The 22,611-nt window shown below is 42.2% G+C and overlaps 1 protein-coding gene across 1 annotated transcript in view; it reads right to left on the bottom strand.

Moving 5' to 3' along the window:
- Window positions 1-764: 764 nt before the first annotated feature.
- Window positions 765-22,611, bottom strand: part of LOC105910510 (protein-glutamine gamma-glutamyltransferase 2-like) — a 23,974-nt gene continuing 2,127 nt past the window's right edge. Inside the window, exons 2-10 of the mRNA XM_042703368.1 lie at window positions 16,827-16,997; window positions 16,313-16,555; window positions 15,973-16,091; window positions 15,741-15,869; window positions 15,290-15,467; window positions 14,604-14,739; window positions 14,233-14,342; window positions 13,899-14,141; window positions 765-856 (exon numbers count right to left, since the gene is read on the bottom strand). Coding sequence (XP_042559302.1) covers window positions 765-856; window positions 13,899-14,141; window positions 14,233-14,342; window positions 14,604-14,739; window positions 15,290-15,467; window positions 15,741-15,869; window positions 15,973-16,091; window positions 16,313-16,555; window positions 16,827-16,997 — 1,421 coding nt within the window. The remainder of the gene's footprint in view (window positions 857-13,898; window positions 14,142-14,232; window positions 14,343-14,603; window positions 14,740-15,289; window positions 15,468-15,740; window positions 15,870-15,972; window positions 16,092-16,312; window positions 16,556-16,826; window positions 16,998-22,611) is intronic.

The following is a 22,611-nucleotide window of genomic DNA, read 5'->3' as shown; positions in this document are numbered from 1 at the left end:
TGTGAGTGCCTGAATTTTCACAGATAGCGTGTGTGCTTTTAAACTCTACCTAAGGAATTTAGGAGGAATTTAAAAATTGTCACCTTGGGATGTGTCTTATCTCATCTCATTCTAATGATGAACTGTGATGTTTGTGTGTGTGTGTGTGTGTGTGTGCGTGTGTGTGTGTGTGTGTGTGTGTGTGTGTGTGTGTGTGTGTGTGTGTGTGTGTGTGACCCGTTGAGGAGGTTGGATTTGACCTCTGGTCTTTTGGTCTTTGACTTTCATGTCCCTGAAGGCACTGCAGTCAAAATCTGCCATCAGCTTCTTGGTACTGGTGTGTGTGTGTGTGCGTGTGTGTGTGTGTGTGTGTGTGTGTGTGTGTGTGTGTGTGTGTGTGTGTGTGTGTGTGTGTGTGTGTGTGTGTGTGTGTGTGTGTGTGTGTGTGTGTGTGTGTGTGTGTTCTTGGTACTGGCTTGGTAAGATGTGAAAAGGGGTCAGAGGTCGCACACACTGATCAGACTTAAGCACCAGAACTCTAAAACCACATTACGGCCATTACTCTAATTGAATCCCGGTCTTTATTTGAGGATTTACGGTAATATGATGTTGGTTCAATATATACACGCACACGCACACGCACACGCACGCGCACGCGCACGCGCACGCGCACGCGCACGCGCACGCGCACACGCACACGCACACACACACACGTCCCAAACAAAACAAGCCCCTGTAGAAACTCCAGTTTGGGGTCTTTCCAGAGCACCGGTACACCCACCCTGTTAGGTAGGCTTCAGTGACAGCTCAGGGCGGGGCTTGTGTTCGTTTCCTCTCCTCACGGCTTCCTCAAACACCAGACGCTCCTTCTTAGAAACTAAGAGGAAGAGCAAGTGGAGGAAGAAGTGTCCTTTGGGGAACTTATCCCATTTGAAAAGAGCTCTTGCATTTGAACTGGCAGAGAGTGAATGTTCCCTGATGGCATATTTTACCTCTCATTGCTCTCTAAGACTGTGCTCTTTTGTGAGCTGTTAAAAACAACATAAACTCTTCAAAAGGGCTCTGTGTGTGTGTGTGTGTGTGTGTGTGTGTGTGTGTGTGTGTGTGTGTGTGTGTGTGTGTTTTACCTGGCCACCACGGTATGACTCAACAGCCCACTGCCTGTTAGCGTAAGGACGCCATCTCTGAGTGTGCTGGATATGGGGTTGTCAAAGATGACCTCCGCCGTCATCTCTGTAAACTGCTGACATGTGCTGGGCGAGAGAGAGATGGAGTACAGTTTGTCTTCAGGAAAGCACAGTGTTTGAGCAGCTTTTGACATTTTATTTCAGTCATATATCCTGCCCAGTGAAATACTTCAACGAAAAACACCTGCATCTCCCACCTATTGATTGGAAATTACAAGGTTTGTATTTGTGTGTACATAGAATTCCGGTGCTTAAGGCTGATCAGCACGTGCGTTTTCGGATCCCTTTCACGCCCTACCGAGCCGGTTCCAGGAAGCTGATGGCAGATTTTGACTGTGACACCTTCAGGGACTTGAAGGGCAGCTGTAATGTGGAGGTCAAACCCAACCTGGTGGTTTGCCCACCCTGCACAACCTTCAACGGGTCCATCTATGGAGCATAAATGTGCAATGGGGGGCTGATAGAATCACTTATTGCCCTTTTCCTGTTGATATGAACTGAGTGCTTACATTATTTTGTATCATCTGACTCTGTAACTCACACCCCTGGATATGCACTCTGTGTTTGTCTCAGTAAGAGCAAATAGCTGATTAGATTCTCAATAGCTCATTAGATTCTATCAGTTTACACTGTCCAACACACACATACACACACACTTACACATGTACACACACACACACACACACACACACACACACACACACACACACACACACACACACACACACACACACACACACACACACACACACACACACACACATTCACACCAACATCTAAGTGTTAAATAACTTACAGATCTAAGTGTTCAATAGATTTTTCTACTGACGATAGTTTGTTTTGTGTCATAAAATCCTGTTCTAATAAACTTGCTCAGACTGACACCATGGCTATGAAGTTTGATGTAAAAAATGTATGTTCCTGTTCTAATACATATATTTAATATCTTGACACCTATTTGTGAATGAATCTTAGGTTGTTCTCAATACACACACATACACACACACACACACACACACACACACACACTAGTCTCTCTCAGACAACACACACATACCTGCACAAGTGTTTGGTCTACTACACATTTTTGGAACAGATGCCACTTTAGAAGCTTCTGATGACGACAGAGCTGGTATTACTAATGCAACACTGAAATACACAAACACACACACACACAGACACAGACGTCCTTGAAACGATTCCAATATAAACTCTCCACGTACTACTGCCTTTCTTCAGTCGCTCACACACACACTGTCTGTCACCATGACTAATCATTAGGTCAGAGAGTTACATTACATTACATTTGGTCATTTAGCAGAAGCTTTTATCCAAAGCGACGTACAAAGGCGAAAACAATCAAGCTACGAGCAATAGAGACCTAGTGTAACAATAAATACTACTTTAAATAAGGAATAAAAAGTGCAGGAATGTAACTACTTTAAGTGCGAGTTAAGGTCAAATTGTTGCATAATGTCACTTTAACTTCCCCAATCAAATTCTCACCTGCTGTATTTTTGAAGTAAATGAAAAAACCAACACAGATGACAGTATATGACAAAATATATGACGGAAATGTCATGACCCCATTTATTGCAAGGCTCCACTATCACAGGTATTGTTTTAAGAAGACATGCGTTTGAGTCTTCAATAACAATAACATATTCCAATATTTATTTTAAATCAGATAGATTGTGCAACGAGGATTTGTGTTGGTCATAGGCCTACAGTTTTTCGACTGAGACCGGACTGGACCAGGTGTTGTACGGTAAGGTTTCACAAATACATCAGATCAGCAGACATGGGTGTTAGAGGTTTTGTAGATAAATCTACTCCATTGCTTCTAAGGCATTAGGGCAATTATCATGTAGGCTGCTGCTAGGGTTGACTAGTGGTTGTGGTTGTGGTTGAGGTTGATGTGACCTTGGACTACTGGGAGACTTGTGGATCTGGAATGCCAGACATCATGCTAACAGTGACAAAGCGTCCACAGTTATCAAGATTATCTGTGCACGCACACATGTGTGTGTGTGTGTGTGTGTGTGTGTGTGTGTGTGTTTCCTTACCTGTCTGTATGTGAGATATCACACTTAGATAGTATCGTGTGTGAATCCTTTACCTGTCTTTGTGTAACATATCACACTTTGATAGTATCGTGTATAGAGGCCTGAGAGAAGGCACAACCCAAGATAACAATTTTTTAATTCCTGAATGTTAATATCCAGGACGAGATAGAGTTTAAAACCACAAATGCTGTCTGTGAAAATTCACTCACTCACAGACACACTGAGCGGGCTACATCTTCATCCAAGGAACACGCCACAGAGACACACAGCTGCTGACATGGCGCTTGGTGAGTCCCTCACTACATCAGGAGGCTTATAAATATACAGTAATACAGCCAAGGCTTTAAAGCATATTTTAAAGCTCTATTCTACTGTCAGTATATGTAGGGAGTAACAAATTAATGATTATAATAAACAGCATTATGCACGACTTTAATAAAAACAGGTCTGGGTTTTGTCTGCAAATGTTAAAAAAGTTTTTTATGTTTAACACAATTTTGACATTTAGCCAATCTTTCAAAGGATTTACGTTTAATAAATATTCGATTATATTGAAATATTCAGAGAATGTTTAAGATGTTTACCACAATCAGAAAATGTTTGATTGTTGTTTTTACATCAAACTAAAGTTTCAGAGTAACATCAGAGTAGAAATAACCAAATATTTGATACGTTCACATAATTGGCTAATTGTCAGGGGAAAAATCAAATACATAGGGCCTACAAAATGCAGGAAACTGGTTCAGAATAGTTTATTTAAAGAATGTAAAGCGCTTTTGTCTTGTATGTATCATGTGCTTTTGCGTGATGTTTCCAAGACATTACTAAGCTTAAGCTTTGCGTCGGGAGGAACAACACGGAGCACCGCACCGACGAGATCAGCGTGAACCGTTTGATGCTGCGACGCGGCCAGCGCTTTCAGCTGACGTTCTTCACCACACGGCAGGTCCGACCGGATACCGACACGGTGCTCCTGACCGTGGAGATCGGTATGTTTATGTGTTAAGCTTCAAAGCAATTATGACTTGTTTGAAATATCAGTGTATGGCCTGTCTACATAGAGGCCCTATGAGTGTAACTAGATATCATAGGCTGAAAACTCTCAACCTCTGTTGTCTAAATATAAAACATCTACAGTGCCTGGCATGTTCAAGGACCTCTGTTACCTTTTTGGTTTTTCTCCAACCTGCTACGTATGTTACTATAATCAAAAAAAAGTATGTATGTATGTAAAAAAGTACCGGAAATGAGAATGATTCAATCTTGCTTTTTAGGACCCAGCCCCTCAGAGTCAAAGGGTACGCGCAGCGTGTTTGGTTTTCCGTGGCGTCTAGGTGGGAAGGGGAGATGGAAAGTAGAGCTGGTGGAGAGTTGCTCCTCTTCTTTCACCATGGGAATCACCAGCCCAGCGGACGCCTGTGTGGGCTCCTACAAGCTGTCTATCAGGCTGGGGTCGGAGAATGCTGTCCCACAACTACTCACAAACCTGGTGCTCCTGTTCAACCCCTGGTGTGCAGGTATACACTTCACATTGGGTAGAATAGTAAGGAACATAGTATGTTTATTGTACATATAACACATAATGTAAACAAATGGATGTTTTAGTGAAAACAGATGATCAAGTTTTTAAAGAGAAATTAAAAATATACAGTATGTATATATAATATGTATGTGCATAAAGTATATATGTGTGTGTGTGTGTGCATGTGTGTAAAGAGGACTGGGCGCTCGTTCAATGTGTCATGGCAAGGTCAGCTGTCTGTACCTCACCACCTTACCACAGGGGTGCCCCAAGGCTCGGTGATGGGACCACTTCTCTTTGCCATTTACACCACTTCGCTGGGCCCTATCATCCGCTCGCATGGTTTTTCCTATCATTGCTATGCCGATGATACTCAACTGTTTCTGTCTTTCCCTCCTGAGGACACCGCTGTCTCGGCGCGGATCTCGGACTGTCTTGCTGATATATCCACATGGATGAAAAACCACCACCTTCAGCTGAACCTGGCCAAAACGGAACTGATGGTCTTTCCAGCCAAACAGGCCATCCACCACAACATCAGCATCAATATTGACTCCTTGTCTCTTGTTCCATCCAAAACAGCAAGAAACCTCGGGGTCATTATTGATGACCAACTGACTTTCACGGACCACATTGCCTCTGTCTCTAGGTCCTGCCGCTTTGCGCTATTCAACATCCGCAAAATCAGGCCGTACCTAACCCAGTATGCCACCCAGCTGCTGGTGCAAACCTTGGTGAATTCACGCCTTGATTACTGCAACGCCCTCCTAACGGGCCTGCCGGCTTGCGTGATGAAACCACTACAAATGATCCAGAACGCGGCGGCGCGTCTGGTGTTCAACCAACCGAAGAGGGCACACGTCACCCCGCTACTCATTGACCTCCACTGGCTGCCTGTAGCTGCTCGCATTAAGTTCAAGTCACTTATGCTTGCCTACAAAGTGCTTGATGGTTCTGCTCCCACCTACCTAAATGCTCTTGTAAGGGCAAATGTTACACCCAGGATGCTGCGCTCTTCTAGTGAGCGTCGTTTGGCACTGCCGTCTGTGCAAGCACGGCAGTCCAGACTATTCTCATTTGTAGTTCCACGTTGGTGGAATGAGCTGCCCAGCACTACCAGAGCAGGGGCGTCCCTCTCTACCTTTAAGAAGCTTTTGAAGACCCAACTCTTCAGAGAGCACTTCCCGTCCTAACTGGCACTTCGACTAGTGCGTAACTTGCAATTACAGCAGTTACACTTCTGCACTCTTTCTTTCTTTTTATTTCATTTTGTTATATTTCTAATGTAAAGTAGTATTTATTTATTGTTACACCAGGTTCTATTGCTCGTAGCTTGAATATTCTCTCCCTTGTACGTCGCTTTGGACAAAAGCGTCTGCTAAATGACTAAATGTAAATGTAAATGTAAAATGGGTGTACCTCCCCCAAGAGGCAGAAAGGCAGGAGTATGTGATGGCTGAGCAGGGCATCATCTATACAGGGACACGGCACTACATTGGCTCCAGGGACTGGAACTTTGGACAGGTATACATACTTTTATGGCAGGTTCAGTCCCCACCACACTCTGGGCTAGGTTCTGCTCAAGGTTTCTTCCTGTTAAAAGGGAGTTTTCCCTGGCACCTGTTGGCTTGTGCTTGCTATAGCGGGTGTTGTATTTTAAAATACCCGCTGTGTTATTGAAATACTGATGCTGAAACATTCAAAGAAACAAAAGTAAAAGAAACAAAATGGCTGGCCGCCATAATGGCAGGGCAGCCTTCTCTAGAAACTACACCGAGAGAGGCAAGCCACCATTATCCCAGGAACAGTCAGCATTGTTAGCTGGCTGGCCACCATTATCCCAGGAACAGTCAGCATTGTTAGCTGGCTGGCCATCATTATCACAGGAATGGTCAATATGACTGACCTAAACAAAGATAATGGTGGAAAATCTAGGATGGCTAGAAAAGCTTCACAAGAAAGAGGTGGGACAAAAAACCCATTGGGCATAGCCAATTCTGATTGGATAGAACAGACCGTGACCTACAGGAAAGGACAGGAGGTAGCTCTTGCAACTTGCTGAGATCATATGAGATGCTCCATGGACCAGCTCAGTAGTAGTTAACTGCTCTGAAATATAGTGTTCTTTATTATCTTCACAACCTGTTTTCCTTGGGAAGTTATTTGGGAAGTTTTAATCTCTCACGGATTCAGGCTTTGAGCTCTCTAAAGTGCTTTGAGACAATGCTCATGTTAATGCCACTATAAAAATCAATAAATTGAACTGAATTGAATTGAATTACCAATCGCTGCGGTGCCCAAGTACTGCTCTAATGTGAAATTGCTGGTTTGAGGGTACTGGGCTGCATCAGTATCCACACTTGCCTCACACTTGCATCAGTATCCACACTTGCCTCAGTGTGTGCGTGTGTGTGTAGTAGGAATTCAGATTAAATAATCAAACAAAGGCAGATCTTCCATCTCTGCGTGTATGTTTATTACCCAAATCACATTTACCAAAAGAATCAAAAGACACAGAAACAGTAGAAACACAGACAGACACAGAAAGAATCTGTTTGTAACAATGACCAGAAAAACATGCTCCATTATACTCAAACACTTATACTTGAATTAAGCTGAAAATTACAGAAGTTACACCTCAGTTTACACCTCATGGAGAAAACCCACATCCCAGAATTCACTGGAACATAAAGACAGCATGTCATATACTATGTTATCAAAATAATCCCAAAACTTTGTGATTTCACAGACAACCTATCAAATATTAAAACCTGTGTTTGTGCTCTCAGAACTGAGAAGTTACGCACACACACACACACACACACACACACACACACACACACACACACACACACACACACACACACAAGCTCAAGCTCAAGACTTGAAGAAAAATCTTTAAGCTTTAAGGACTGGCTAAAGATCACCTAAATATACATAGCCGTACATGTATACACAGCTACACCTCAAATATGTCCTTCCTCTTCAGAGTTTAGGCCGGTGTAAGCTTGTGTGTCGCGAGGTCGTGCGTCGTTCTTCATTTTAATTCCAAGATGATCCTAGGACTATGTCATCATCGCTTGTCATCGCCATCATGCGCGGGGCATAGCTGTGGCTCACCGTCTCCATCAGGTAGCTGAAGGATCAGTCATCACAACAATATGTTATTTTAATATGCTTTATTATATGAATAATGTAATGTTGTCATAATGTAATGCAGAATGTTGCAAACAGTTCCACTGATTCGAATGGGCCACCCCAAAGGTCTGATATTTCTTTATAGTGACTGCTGCAAAACCTGAATGACCGCTGCCATTGGCAACGGGTTCTGTGTCTCTAATTCACATCTTTCATAGCATTCCTCAAGTAGTCCGTTCCCTTAACGTAACGGAAAGCCATTGTAACTTGAAGTCAGCAAGTAATGGGTCGCTATGCAACACCTGAAACTTTTAAAGTTCTATTGGCGTGAAGAATAATTTTTTTCTTACGAAAGGCACGAAACGTTAACAAAATAATTAAAAATGGGTATTTTGGAGGAGTGTCTTTTATCGTTTTGGCAATGAATTGTATAATACGAGGGATAATATACAGTCCGCTGTTCAGTATCAGAAAATAAATTCCTTCCCGTCTAGGATTTATTTTACTATACTCACCGGCGGATTATACATTATCCCTTACTTAGTAAGGTATGATATGGCATGGTATATGATATGTGATACCAACATTGATACAAATGAGTGCTGTCAGTTAAACGCGTTATTAATGGCGTTAACGCAAACCCATTTTAACGGCGTTATTTTTTATTTATTTTTATTAACGTTCTTTTTGGCCTCGCAAACTGTGAATGCTGAGCGCGATACGGCGAAATGGATGATAAAAAGCTTCTGAATGGAAAGTTTACTTTTAAAAGTTGTGTTGTGCAAAAGAAGCAAGCTTCACTGTTGTCTGAAAATGTCAACAGGCAGCTGGCTGAAAGCAAAGAAGTAGTAGGCTTACCTTTTATTGGTAACCTAACTGTTAAAGTTCATTGTTTCTGAAATAAGAGGCCTGACTGCTATGTTCCCAGCAAACTTGAAAAAAAGAAAATATTAAGCCATGGTTTAACTGCACTATAGGCTGAGTCCTTGTTTACCTGAAATGTGCACTTTATAATTTTATTTTGTACCTCCCTGTTTGGCAATGTTGGTTTTCAATAAAATAAAAAATGTGCATAAAGCAAGCCAATCCACTTTTCCATTTTGATAAGGGCATTCAAATTCTGATAAAATGATGGAAAAAATAAATAAATGAAGGGACATTTAGAATAGATAAAAATTTGCGATTAATCGCGATTCATTTTGAGTTAACTATGACATTAATGCGATTAATCTCGATTAAATATTTTAATCGTTTGACAGCACTAATACAAATATATGCGCAGTGGTGAGCCATTGCTGCATATTGTATGGGTGGGTAGGTGTGACTCACAATGGATTATCGGGGACTCCGCACCATCTAGGGCCCTGCTGTGGTTTGATGTTCAGGGTGCAGCTTGCTTTGATGTCCCTGAAGGCGCTGCAGTCAAAATCTGCCACCAACTTCCGCAAGCCGGCTCGGTAAGGTCTGAAATGCATCGGCACTCGCAGATGCTCGCCTGGGTCGATGTCTGGAACTCTACACACACACATTTGTAAGCCGTCATAAAGTAGTGGATGCTGGAAAGTTCTGTTGTTCTGTAGGTAGAACAACAGAAGGTAGGTAGGTAATGACAAGCCCAACTGTGTGTGTATGTGTGTGTGTGTGTGTGATGTAGATGCTGGAAAGTTCTGTGGGTGAGTGCAATGATAAGCCCAACAGTGTGTGTTTGTGTGTTTTCGTGTGTGCTTACCTGACCTCCGTTGCACCATACAGCAGCCCGCTGCCCGTCACAGAGATGGAGCAGTGTTTGAGTGTGACAGGCAAAGGGTTGTGAAAAGTGATCAGTGCCGTCACCTCACTGTGCTGCTCACAGCTCTCCTGTATCTAAACCACAAACATGAAAACATTAAAGAAGTGCTTGGAGGTTACAGTATTAGGTAACAGTCCATGAACTTCAAATGTATTCAGGCTACTCTCATGGTAGGAGCAGATGGTGACAATGCTGTAGGGCAGTGACAGGTAGGATAGCCTATGTGAAATATCTAAGCTCCTAGCACTTACTAAAACAAAAAGACTCCCAGGCACCGTTTAGAGAATTAGACAATATTTTCCCCAATTCTATCACAATTTTTGTATTTTATACATGATTATTTAGAGATCACACATTTTGTAACACTTAAAGTGCCTCACGCTTGATATTTAGCATTTCAATCTGTTTAGATTCATATTTAGAGGACACGCATTTTGTAACACTAAAAATGCCTCACACTTGAATTTTGCATTTTTAGCAATGTGTGTGTTCTGAAAAGTTGGGAACCCAGCCTATGACCTTCACAACACTTGCCCAGTTGACATGCGATACTTTACTGGTATTGATCCATGACTAAAAAGCAAGGACATCATGGTATCATGCCCTTCACAGAAATTAAGCCAAAAGGTGTGAAAATGAGAACTACCATTTGGAAATTGGAGCCAGATTCTGCGCAGTAAGTGCTTTTTGTAGCCAAAGCGTGCATAAGTAAGCAGAGTATCGTTCAAGTCCACCCAGAACCAACCCAAGTCTATCACAAGTACTACTAATGAAAGAGCAGTTTGTTCACGTATACAGTGTTCCATGAGCCATGAGTCTGGGCCTACTTCAATGTTGAGCTTGAGGCTCTGCAGGGTGATGTCCTCATCTGTGAAGTACACCTCTCCTGGGTGCTGCTTGTCCCTCACCACAGCAGAGACCTTCAGACTGTCGTTGTCCAGCATCTTGGTCCCATATAAGGAGAATGGGATCCAGATGTGAATCTTATGGTCTGTTCACACATTGCTGGGGTATATCTGTTTGAAGAAAGATATATTAACCCAGTACCATTGTCTCTGATGTCTATCAGGTTTTTCTTGCTTATTGTAGCTGAATGTTAACGTGTACAATTTAGCAATCAGCATCTACCACCTGTGCTATCACCCACACACCCTCGCAAAGGTGACATTGATACATCTACTTGCAGATAAATGTCAGCTGAAAATGGTTCAATAATTTGTGCTTTGAATCATATGTGTGTTTATTTAACCCCAGTGTATAAAATGTACAATTTTCGTAACTTTTGTAACTTGTAATTGAAGACTCACCTTGCCTGGGCTGCAGTCTGACGTTCTCCACGGTGCTGCACACCTGGCAGTCAGCCACACCTGTGTACCTCATGGCCTGGGCGATCAGGTGCACGCTGAGCTCTCGCGGAGCCGAGTGTTTGCTGGACAGGGACAGGCACAGCTCCAGGTCCTTCCCGTTGATGGCCAGGCCCGTCTCTGTGATCTCCAGTGTCACCTTGGGGGGCTTCTGGGGTGTCTGTGGTGCCGGGAGGACACCGCACCACTTGGTCATCTCGCCTCGCCTGACAGCCTCCTCATAAACACGCCTCTCCTTTTGAAAGCCTAGGAGGAGAGACACTACAATCAGTTTGTGTAGCTAGAACATATGCTAGCTGAAACTATGTTTATTCTTGAACCCCTCACACAACCTTTCTAGCACCCTGTGTGGCAATGGCTCAAAATGTTGACAGTGACAGAGTGACAGTGACCAGGGGCGGACTGGCCATCAGGGATACCGGGGGAATCCCCGGTGGGCCGACGGCGTTGGGATGGTCCAAAATACCGGCCCGCATCCGTCGCCAACCGGCCCTGCCTCTGACATCGCCGGCACCGACTATATTTTATGCTTCACAGAACACGTATAATTTACTCTAATATTTCCAGTAGTCAAAAATCACTGACTGAGATTTATACTTCTGCTCCTGACCTGTATTTACACTTATGATGTCTTCTAAAATGTGTTCTTACGGACTTCGGAAGACCAACGTAACAAAAGATCTCTGCCTGAAAGTGGGTTATTACACAGCCAAAGTGTTCTCAGCTGTGCAGATTGAGGATGAGGATTTTTAAATTGAACGAACGTTCTTGTGCACCTGGATTTGCATACAAACACGCCCCGCCAGCTCCTTATAAGGGCACGCAACCGTAGTGACGTGTGCATTCAGCCCTCAGCCCTTCTAACATGGCGCGGCCCCGTGGGGCATCTGGTGTTTTTTTTGAGGAATTGCATTTAAGAACACTCTGGGCCATTTACGACTGTTATTTCGCGTTCTGAAATTCTGGTCTAAATTCAGAACGAATCCCAGATGAGAAAACTTTCATGAATGCCCTAAAACATCGTTAGTGGAGTAAATTCTTCTGAACTGCGTTCGAGAATGAGGCCCATGGTTTCCATCTTCTTTACTCATCCAATCTCGACCGTCAGTCTAACTTTGTTTTAGGTGTTATTAAATGTCAATCACTCTAGCCTACATTTTATTTGATTTATTTTAATAATTTATTGTCTTTCCTGTTATTGTATATGTAAAGCACATTGAGTTGCATAAATAAATAAAGTTGCCTTGCCTTGCCTACTCAAAACTTGCATCACTTGCTCGCAGACAAAGTCGTTTTTGAGAGTGAGAGCATCAAAACCTAAAGGTGGAGCTGAAAAGCTCAGGGAGATAAATAAAAGATGTCTGGAGGAAGGTGGATCAAAATATTTAAGAATCTCTGATTTATTTGGGAAACCACAGACTAGTGACAGTGATACGAAGGTAAGTTGTGGCGTTGACTTGGCCAATGTTAGCTTGCTTTTCACAGATGAGGTAACGTTCCCTACAAGCTGGCCTAGCTGACGTTAGGTAGATACATGTCCAAAATTGAGACCGTTATGATCTGGTCAAATAAGCAAGCTGGCGCTGTTGTCATCATCGAGAAGATCTAATTTAACATGTTAGCCGTAGTTACTTGCTTACAATCGATGAGCAAGCTATCCATGGTGGTAGTTGTAAAGAGGGCAATCTTATAATTTCTAATAACTTCTGTCAAATAAGTTAACCAGCTAGCTTGTTATGCTAAAATCACCGTGTTACACACAACACTAACATTATAAACAATGGGCCTCATTCTCGAACGCAGTTGAGAAGAATTTAAGGATGAATTTCTTCTGAACTGGATTTAGGAAAACATTTGGCATTCATGAAAGTTTTCTCATCTGGGATTTGTTCTGAACTTCAGAAAGACTTTCCGAACGCGAAATAGCAGTCGTAAATCGGCAAAAGTTTTCTCAAATGCGATACCTTAATTCCTTCCTTCCTTTTTTGAGGAATCGCATTTAAGAAAACTCTCCGTGTTAGAAGTGTTAATGAATTTGTGAGAAATCGTTGGTGATTGCGTTCACATCAACTCTACAGACATCCTCGGATTAAAATAATTATAATAATAATAAATACGAGAATATTTGTATCATTAACAATTATGTTTCACATTTGTAGTCATGATTCTACGAGGCATCGTGATGTCCGAAAATAAATAAAAGGTCTACATTAACACTACAAATGTAAGTGAATAAACAAATAAGCACTAAACCCAATCGCGTTGATATAGCTATAGTGGAATAGAATGAAAACATCTACATCCTGCAACAGTACCTCCACCTCTGCACTGGTGAAGTTAGATCTGCGTTTACTGTAAGTGCTCGCTTTCCACTTTGACATGACTCGTTTACGAGTTGCTTTTGTGTAGATTCTGGCGATTCTGACTGCACACGTCACTACGGTTGCGTGCCCTTATAAGGAGCTGGCGGGGGGTGAATGTGTGCAAATCCAGGTGCACGAGAACGCGCTTTCAATTTAAGAAAACTCTTCCGGTGGAGCACAGCTCAGAACACTTCTGCTACGTAGGAACACATTTTCAAGCGTTCATGAATTTGGCGGAGGTTTTTTTCTTACGTAATTTTTCCGAAGTCCGTAAGAAACATTTCAGAAGAAACTTCAGAAAATGTTCGAGAATGAGGCCCATTGTTCTTTTCTCAGGACACTTACAATCAGATTATATCAAGTTAACAGAATGAAATGGTATGCGTGAAGTGTGCTGAAGCCAGTAGTCTGTGTAAGCCAGTGTGTGTGATGGTGAGGTGTATGTAAGCCAGTGTGTGTGATGTTGAGGCAGATGGTGACATCCCCTCACCCTCTGGGTATTTGTAGCAGGCTGTGATGTCCTCTCGTCTGTCTGCGCCTACAGCTTTAGTGCTGATGTTCTGGCCAATCTGAGAGCTGTCACTGTGGAGTCTTTCCTTTGAGTCATTGGACTGAACAATCCAGTTGACTTGATCTGCGTTGACTTCAGAGAAGACGAACGGAATGTCATACTTCAGGTCGGTGTGTCCCTCCAGAACAGCCTTCACAGGGCACGGACCACAGCAGAACACTCCTAAGAGACAAAAGGGGCATGTGTCTTTCTGTATCTATTTCTCTCTCTCTCTCTCTCTCTTTGACTGTGTGTGTGCGTGTGGGTGCCAAACCTGCACTCTTCTCCTGTGGGGTGGGGTCCAGCACCTGCCAGCCATCGTATGTTGAATCCCCACAGAGGTCCGGCCGCTTCATCCATCCCTCTACCCACACGTGGAAGTTCCTGAAAGAGGCAGAGAGAAACTTTGGCAAAAAATGTGTGTGTGGTGGAGATGAGATTTGAAAAAGTTAAAACCGTATCCTTGTGAGCCACATCACAGATAATGGCTGTCTTTCATCGAATGTCTCTCAGCTGGTGACTGGGTGATTTAAAAAAAGGTTTGTACCACATCTTCCCCTTTATTAGCTACTATAGTATTCTTCTGTTTCATGGAAAACTTGGGGCGTATATACATTGTACTTGCTTTCAGGTAAAGACACTCACCAAACACTATCATGGCTTTCCTTAGGCTGGAGTCCATTGTCTGAATAGTATTTATCAATGGTCAGGCTTTTGTCAGTGTCGTGTGCAGATTGGAAATTGGTGACCACGCGACATGGGATTCCCAGACACCTCAAAACTGAAACATACACGCACACACACATGCACACGCACACACACAAGCACATACACATGCACACGCTCACACACACATATACAGACAGAGAGAGAGAGAAAGAGAGAGAGAGAATGACAAACAGACACACATAAATACAGCTAAACAAGTAAGAACCAATAGATACCAACTGTCCATAATGTCTTGTGGAACTAGAAAATGAGAGAGAGAGGTAAGGTGTTATTACCCTATCACTATGGCCTGCCCTCTTGAGTACTGCTCTGGATATCACCTGTGCACCTGTGACCACCACCTTCCTGCAGTCTAAACAGACTGTCCTCAGTCAGGAGCATGGGGCAACGTTTTGAGCAAGTGGGCAACTTGTCGCAAGCATCCAATCATAACCCTATAGGAACCGGTCATGTGATTGCACGGGACGGCAACATTGCTCAAAAAGCTGCCCCATGTATTTACACTTTAGGACAAAGAGTTATGAAGCCACTCAATGGCCTACCCATAACTCTCTACCCTACCTAAATTATCCTCATGAGTAGCCGACTGTTCTGGTTCACACCTGTGCACATGACTGCCGCAAACACCCAGCACTGGCCGTACTTCACGGGGCTGAAGTTGGAAGTGTACCAACGCTGCAGGATGTCCACACTGCCGTCCCAATGGGTCGGGGCCACACCGCCGGAGTACGGTGGCTGCCAGAGTCCAACCAGTATGCCATTGTCACCGTTAGAATTGATCTGTGGAAAATCATTTTTTGGCCTATGATAAAACTTTTTTGTTTTGTGTTTGAATTAGACAGGCCTAGTTGATTTTGTGTTTGACTTGAAAAGTCATTGTTCAGTGTATCATGGGCAACCAACCTTTTCAGCAGAATCTAAATTAGGAAAATAGCAACCTTCATTTCTTTAATTCTCCCTAAAATGTTCAATTTAAAATACAGTGTAGATGAAGAGGGTTCATCTATGTAGTTGGGGATGTGTGAGTGTGTGTGACAAAAATCTTGTTCATACCATAGCACTGACAACCCTCGCTACATAGATGGGGTTGCAGCGGGCAGAGAAGTCCTCAGCAGCGTCCCTGAAACACTTGGGGTTCATGTCCAGCAGCTTCATGCAGATGTCCACCATATCCTCCTCAAACTGAGACAAACAAAGACAGCATCCACAAACACATTAACACAACGTAGAGTGTGGTGGGGACTGAACCTAACATAAAACCTAAGGACATGAGGTGTATGTATACCTGTCCATAGTTCCAGTCCCTGGCGCCAATGTAGTGCCGTGTCCCTGTATAGATGATGCCCTGCTCAGCCATCACATACTCCTGCCTTTCTGCTTCTTGGGGGAGGTACACCCAGTCCTCTTTACACACACACACACACACACACACACACATATATATATGTATATATATATATATATATATATACACTTTATGCACATACATATTATATATACATATATTTTTTATATCTCTTTTAAAACTTTGTTTTCACTAAAACATCCATTTGTTTACATTATGTGTTATATGTACAATAAACATACTATGTTCCTTACTATTCTACCCAATGTGAAGTGTATACCTGCACACCAGGGGTTGAACAGGAGCACCAGGTTTGTGAGTTGTCGGGGGATAGCATTCTCCGACCCCAGCCTTATAGAGAGCTTGTAGGAGCCCACACAGGCGTCCGCTGGGCTGGTGATTCCCATGGTGAAAGAAGAGGAGCAACTCTCCACCAGCTCTACTTTCCATCTCCCCTTCCCACCTAGATGCCACGGAAAACCAAACACGCTGTGCGTACCCTTTGACTCTGAGGGGCTGGGTCCTGAAAAGCAAGATTGAATAATTCTCATTTCCGGTACTTTTTTTACATACATACACACTTTTTTAACTTATGATAAGATATGTAGCAGGTTGGAGAGAACCCTAAAAGTTACAGAGGTCCTTGAACATGCCAGACATTGTAGATGTTATATATTTATATAGTTTTCAGCCTATGATTTCTAGTTACACTCATAGGGCCTATATGTAGACAGACCATACACTGATATTTCAAACAAGTCATAATTGCTTTGAATCTTAACACATAAACATACCAATCTCCACGGTCAGGAGCACCGTGTCGGTATCCGGTCGGACCTGCCGTGTGGTGAAGAACGTCAGCTGAAAACGCTGGCCGCGTCGCAGCATCAAACGGTTCACGCTGATCTCGTCGGTGCGGTGCTCCGTGTTGTTCCTCCCGACGCAAAGCTTAAGCTTAGTAATGTCTTGGAAACATCACGCAAAAGCACATGATACATACGAGACAAAAGCGCTTTACATTCTTATGTAAAGTAGTATTTATTGTCACACCAGGTTTTTTATTGCTCTTAGCTTGACTGTTCTTTCCCTTGTACGTCGCTTTGGACAAAAGTGTCTGCTAAATGACTAAATGTAAATGTAAATGTAAACAAACTATTCTGAACCAGTTTCCTGCATTTTGTAGGCCCTATGTATTACATTTTTTTCTGACGATTAGCCAATTATGTGAACGTATCAAATATTTGGTTATTTCTACTCTGATATAAGATCAAATATGAGTCTTTGGAAACTTTAGTTTGATGTAAAAACAACAATCAAACATTTGCTGATAAACGTCTTAAACATTCTCTGAATATTTCAACATAATCGAATATTTATTAAACGTAAATCCTTTGAAAGATTTGCAAATGTCAAAATTATGTTAAACATAGAAAGATATAGATTTGCAAACAAAACCCAGACCTGTTTTTACTAAAGTTATGCATAATGCTGTTTATTAGTATCACACTTAATTGTTATCCCCTACATATACTGACAGTAGTCTATTTAAAATAGAGCATCCTGAGTGAGGGACTCACCAAGAGCCATGTCAGCAGCTGTGTGTCTCTGTGGTGTCTTCCTTGAATGAAGATGTAGCCTGTTCAGTGTGTCGTCCTGGATATTAACAATCAGGAATTAAAAAATTGTTATCTTGGGTTGTGCCTTCTCTCAGGCCTCCATACATGATACTATCAAAGTGTGATATGTTACACACAGACAGGTAAAGGCTTCATACACGATACTATCAAAGTGTGATATGTTACACACAGACAGGTAAAGGCTTCATACACAATACTATCAAAGTGTGATATGTTACACACAGAAAGGTAAAGGCTTCATACACAATACTATCAAAGTGTGATATGTTACACACAGACAGGTAAAGCCTTCATACACGATATTATCAAAGTGTCATATGTTACACACAGACAGGTAAGGAAACAAACACACACACGCACGCGCGCACGCGTGCACAGATAATCTTGATAACTGTGGACGTTCTGTCACTGTTAACATGATGTCTGGCAATCCAGATCCACAAGTCTCCCAGTAGTCCAAGGTCACATAAACCTCAACCACAACCACTGGTTAACCCTAGCAGCAGCCTACATCATAGCTATGCAGATGACACCCAGCTATACAGTACATTTCTGTAACACCCAACAACTACAGCTCTATTGATTGTTTGGTAAATTGCATTTTTGATATAAAGGTAGGGATGTCACCAAAACTTTCTCCAGCTCAACCAAGATAAAACAGAGGTATTAGTCATTGGTGAACAAACTGAAAGAGAAAAACTATCTGCACATTTAAAAACACTAACACTTAACACCAAGCACCAAGCCAGAAAACTAGGTGTCATATTTGACTCAGATCTCAATTTTGAAACCCATATCATAAAATATAATTAAAACATCTTTTTATCACTTAAGAAACATTGCTAAGGTGCAACCGTTTCTCTCTCAGGCTGACACTGAAAGACTGATGCATGCATTCATCACGAGCAGGCTAGACTACTGTACCTCACTTTTGTCTGGTCTACCAAAAAAAGCCTTTAGTCAACTATAAATACAGAATCCAGCAGCGCGAGTCCTCACTAAAACAAGACGGAGAGCTCACATCACACCAGTATTAAAATCACTGCGCTGGTTACCTGTTAGTCTCAGAATAGATTTCAAGATTGCTTTACTAGTCTATAAATCACTCCATAGGCATGCACCTGAATATATAACAGACGTGTTCTCAAGGGACACACCCAGTAGATCCCTGAGGTCATCTGGCACTGAACTCCTAACAGTTCCAAAAGCCAGGAAAAAGAGACATGGGAAAGCAGCTTTTAGTTTTTATGCCCCCAGCCTTTGGAATACTCTGCTAGAATACCTCAGAATGGCTGAAACGGTGGAAACCTTTAAACATGCACTTAAGACATACCTCTATGATCTTGCTTATCACACACTGTAACATTTATGTTATATCTCTGGGAAATCTGTGTCTCTTTACAAGTGTTTGTAAATCCCCCCCCCCATTTGTTTCCTTCTGTGAGGCGCATTGTGTTACCTCCTGGTATGAAATGCGGCGACAAATAAGGTTTGATTGATTGATTGATTGATTGATTGATGATAATTCCCCCTTAGAAGCAATGGAGTAGTGTCTGCTGATCTGACGTATTTGTGAACCCTTTTAGTAGAACACCTGGTCCAGTCCAATAGCATGCTCTTTCATTTTTCCCTTTAACATATTCTGTAAATGTTTTAATATATTTAATATATTGTTTTTCCTATGTTTGTAAAAGCACTTAATATGTTTATTGTGTTAGTTTATTGTTTGCACCAATATACCATAGAAAATTCCTGGTAGGTGTAAACCTACTTGGCCATAAAAACGTTTCTGATTCTGATTTTGATGCCCTACAATACAATATTGCCAGGCACACGACTCGCCACTTCTCCCACGCGCCCATCGAGTAGCCAGCTGCGAATGTCCCGGCAGGACAGTCAGGTTCCCCCGAACCCAAGCTTCTCGTCGAGAAGATGGTGTTAATTGCGTTGAGAGACCAACTGATCAAATCCATGTTTTTTTAGTTCGAAGAGTGGTGCAGAGAGAGTCTCTCAAGTATAGGACAAGACAAGACAAGACAAGACGATAGGAGCCAAGCAGGGAAGGTCAGAGGGAGGAGAGGGAGAGAAAATGCGACCGCCTTCAAAGAGAGCCAAAGAAGAAGTTTGGTTTGCGCTGGCTTACCTCCATCCCCCATCCCCCCTCCCCGTTGCAAGTCTTGAGTTCTGTCATGTTGTAAAATGTATGTGCTTATGTGCTGAGGTGTTTTTTTCCTGCTCCCACACTGTACTCCTCTAGGAGCATAGTCTGGGGGTCGCCTTTTTTTCTCTCCTCCCTTTCCTCATGTTATGCTGCAATTCTTCCCTCAACCTTGTCTTCCCGTCCTGTCTACCCCCTTGTCAGATGTATGTGTATATGTATGGATGGGTGGATTGCCATTTTCGCTAGTTTACTATGCGACAGGCTATGTTGCTGGTACTTGTGTACTTGTGTTGTAACAATAAAAGGACTACTACTAATATGAGATTTGAATCTGCCAATTGAGATTTGAGTCTGCCAATTACCAGTCCCATGCTCTGCCCATCTGGCCAACAATGTTCATGTGATCCTGGCCACCATTTTACTGCCCCTCTCGCACAAAGGATGATATGTTGTGCTGAATGTGACATTAACAGAGACATCAATCCGAAGGATTTATTAAAAAGTACATTTTGTGTCTCGTCAGCTTCATACACGTTACCATAAATGTCACACAGACAGGTAAAGAAACACACACACATGTGCGCACACAGATAATCTTGATAACTGTGGATGCTTTGTCACTGTTGACATGGTGTCTGGAATTCCAGATCCACACAACCTCCTTCTAATCAACATTCTGACCCTGAAAGACAAATGCAAAAAAAACAAATGTAAACAAATGCATCATGTTACAGTTTAGCCATGTCTGTAGATGACACCCCACCTATGTACTACCTGGCAGTCCAATCACGCGCTGATAGTTTCTGAATAATTATGATGATGATGATGATGATGATGAAATGATGATTGTGATGCTGATGATGATTGTGATGATGATTGTGATGATGATTGTGATGATGAAAATGATGAACTGTGATGTTTTTACACAACTGACCTATTAGTAGTGTTCTACACAGGCTATTTCAAATGATTTCCCTTTAATAATCTCTAACTACCTGTTCTAATTTCATTTCAACAAGCATTTTACATTTGAATTATTCCGTTAAGTTTAAAGCAAACTGTCATGCCTGGCTTTGCCGTGCTGGGTCTGCCTCACTAAAACCCTGGTTAATAAGACTTTGGGCTGTCCCTCTCCCTCCAGTCTACAGGGGGAGTCGTCTGGTCTGGCCAACGTGGCTAGATGGCAGCTGATTGGCAGGGACATTTAAAAAGAGTTCCTGATGTGAGTTGGAGGTCGGCTCTTCTCGGATCTTCTTGGCTTGCACAGGGCTGCAAGACCTTTTCCTCAGCTCCCTCTTTTGTCATTTTGCCACTACACATACACTATGCTGATCTGCACTACATTGAGCTTTACTTTCTCTTGCCGCCCATCTACTGACTTTTTGTAAGTATTTTCATTTAATCAGTTAATAAATTATCTTTTTCTTTAATCTTAACTCTGTGTTGTCTCCCCAGCACGGCATTTGATGTTATGTCCACATTGAGCCATGTAGACGCAACAAAACAATTTCAGCATTTTTCACATTGATAGTATGTACTGACTCGTACCCTACCACTAAGCGTAGCTCCAACACCTTGTACATGTCAGTACAAGTCTCATGTGAAATGTGCAGAAAGTGACTTTTTATCACTTCTTTCTTCACCTGTCCAATGAAGTTTGAGTTACTGGTTTTGCCTGCTCAGCAGGCAGCTCAAACTAGAGATCAGGTTTCCCATGTGAGCCTGCAGGGGCACCCCGATGAGAACTCTCTGACTTAATAGTTAGTCATGGTGACAGTGTGTGTGTGTGTGAGAGACTGAAAAAGGCAGTAGTACGTGGAGAGTTTATATTGGAATCATTTCAAGGACGTCTGTGTGTGTGTGTGTGTGTTTGGGTATTTCAGTGTTGCATTAGTAATACCAGCTCTGTTGTCATCAGAAGCTTCTAAAGTGGCATCTGTTCCAAAAATGTGTAGTAGACCAAACACTTGTGCAGGTATGTGTGTGTTGTCTGAGAGAGACTAGTGTGTGTGTGTGTGTGTTCCAAAAACAACCCAAGATTCCATCATACACTAAGACAGTGGTCACCAAACTTTTTTGGCCAAAGATCACAAACTCTGCCTTCCTGACAGGCAAGATCTACCTATTGAGGCGTTGAGAGAAAAAGACTGTCCAGACTGTACTTACAACTTAACTTTTTATTTAGCCTAATTGTAATTGAGTGAAATTAAACACTTTGGTCCAGCTTTCAAGTTGATGTGACCAAGAACACACTAAATCACTTAATTTCAGTGCAACATAAAAAGGAAAATATTTGTTAAACGCACTCAATAGGAACAAGAAAAAACACATTTGCAATGAACAGGCTGGATATGAACTGCTTTATTTATCAACTGAAGTTACAACACAACACTGACCATCTTTGTTTTCAGATCATTTGACAGTTGTTTTGAGGCCCCCATGTTGCCACTCTTCAGAGGAGAATCAAGGAGAAGCACATCTTGCAATTGGCTACCTTAGATAGTTTTTCTAATGATTGAATGCACCTTTCTATGGAATTGAAGGCTTAACAAGCTAATCAGACTAATTATGTGTTGCAATTATTCAGTATTGAGTAGTTACAGGTATTCAAATCATGAAAATTATTAGGGTGCCTAAATATTTGCAGAGCCTATTTTTCACATTTCATTTCATTTCAAATACTGCTACACTAAATATCTTTGTCTGGAAAACACCCCAGTACTCAGTGTTAAATAGAAAATGAATAATATCCCACTGTGATCTTTTTTTGGTGAAGACAGA

Source organism: Clupea harengus, chromosome 23 (assembly GCF_900700415.2).
Source record: "Clupea harengus chromosome 23, Ch_v2.0.2, whole genome shotgun sequence".
Classification (NCBI taxonomy): Eukaryota; Metazoa; Chordata; class Actinopteri; order Clupeiformes; family Clupeidae; genus Clupea; species Clupea harengus.
The sequence above is the reverse complement of the archived record's forward strand: the minus strand, read 5'-3'. Positions and strand labels throughout refer to the sequence as shown.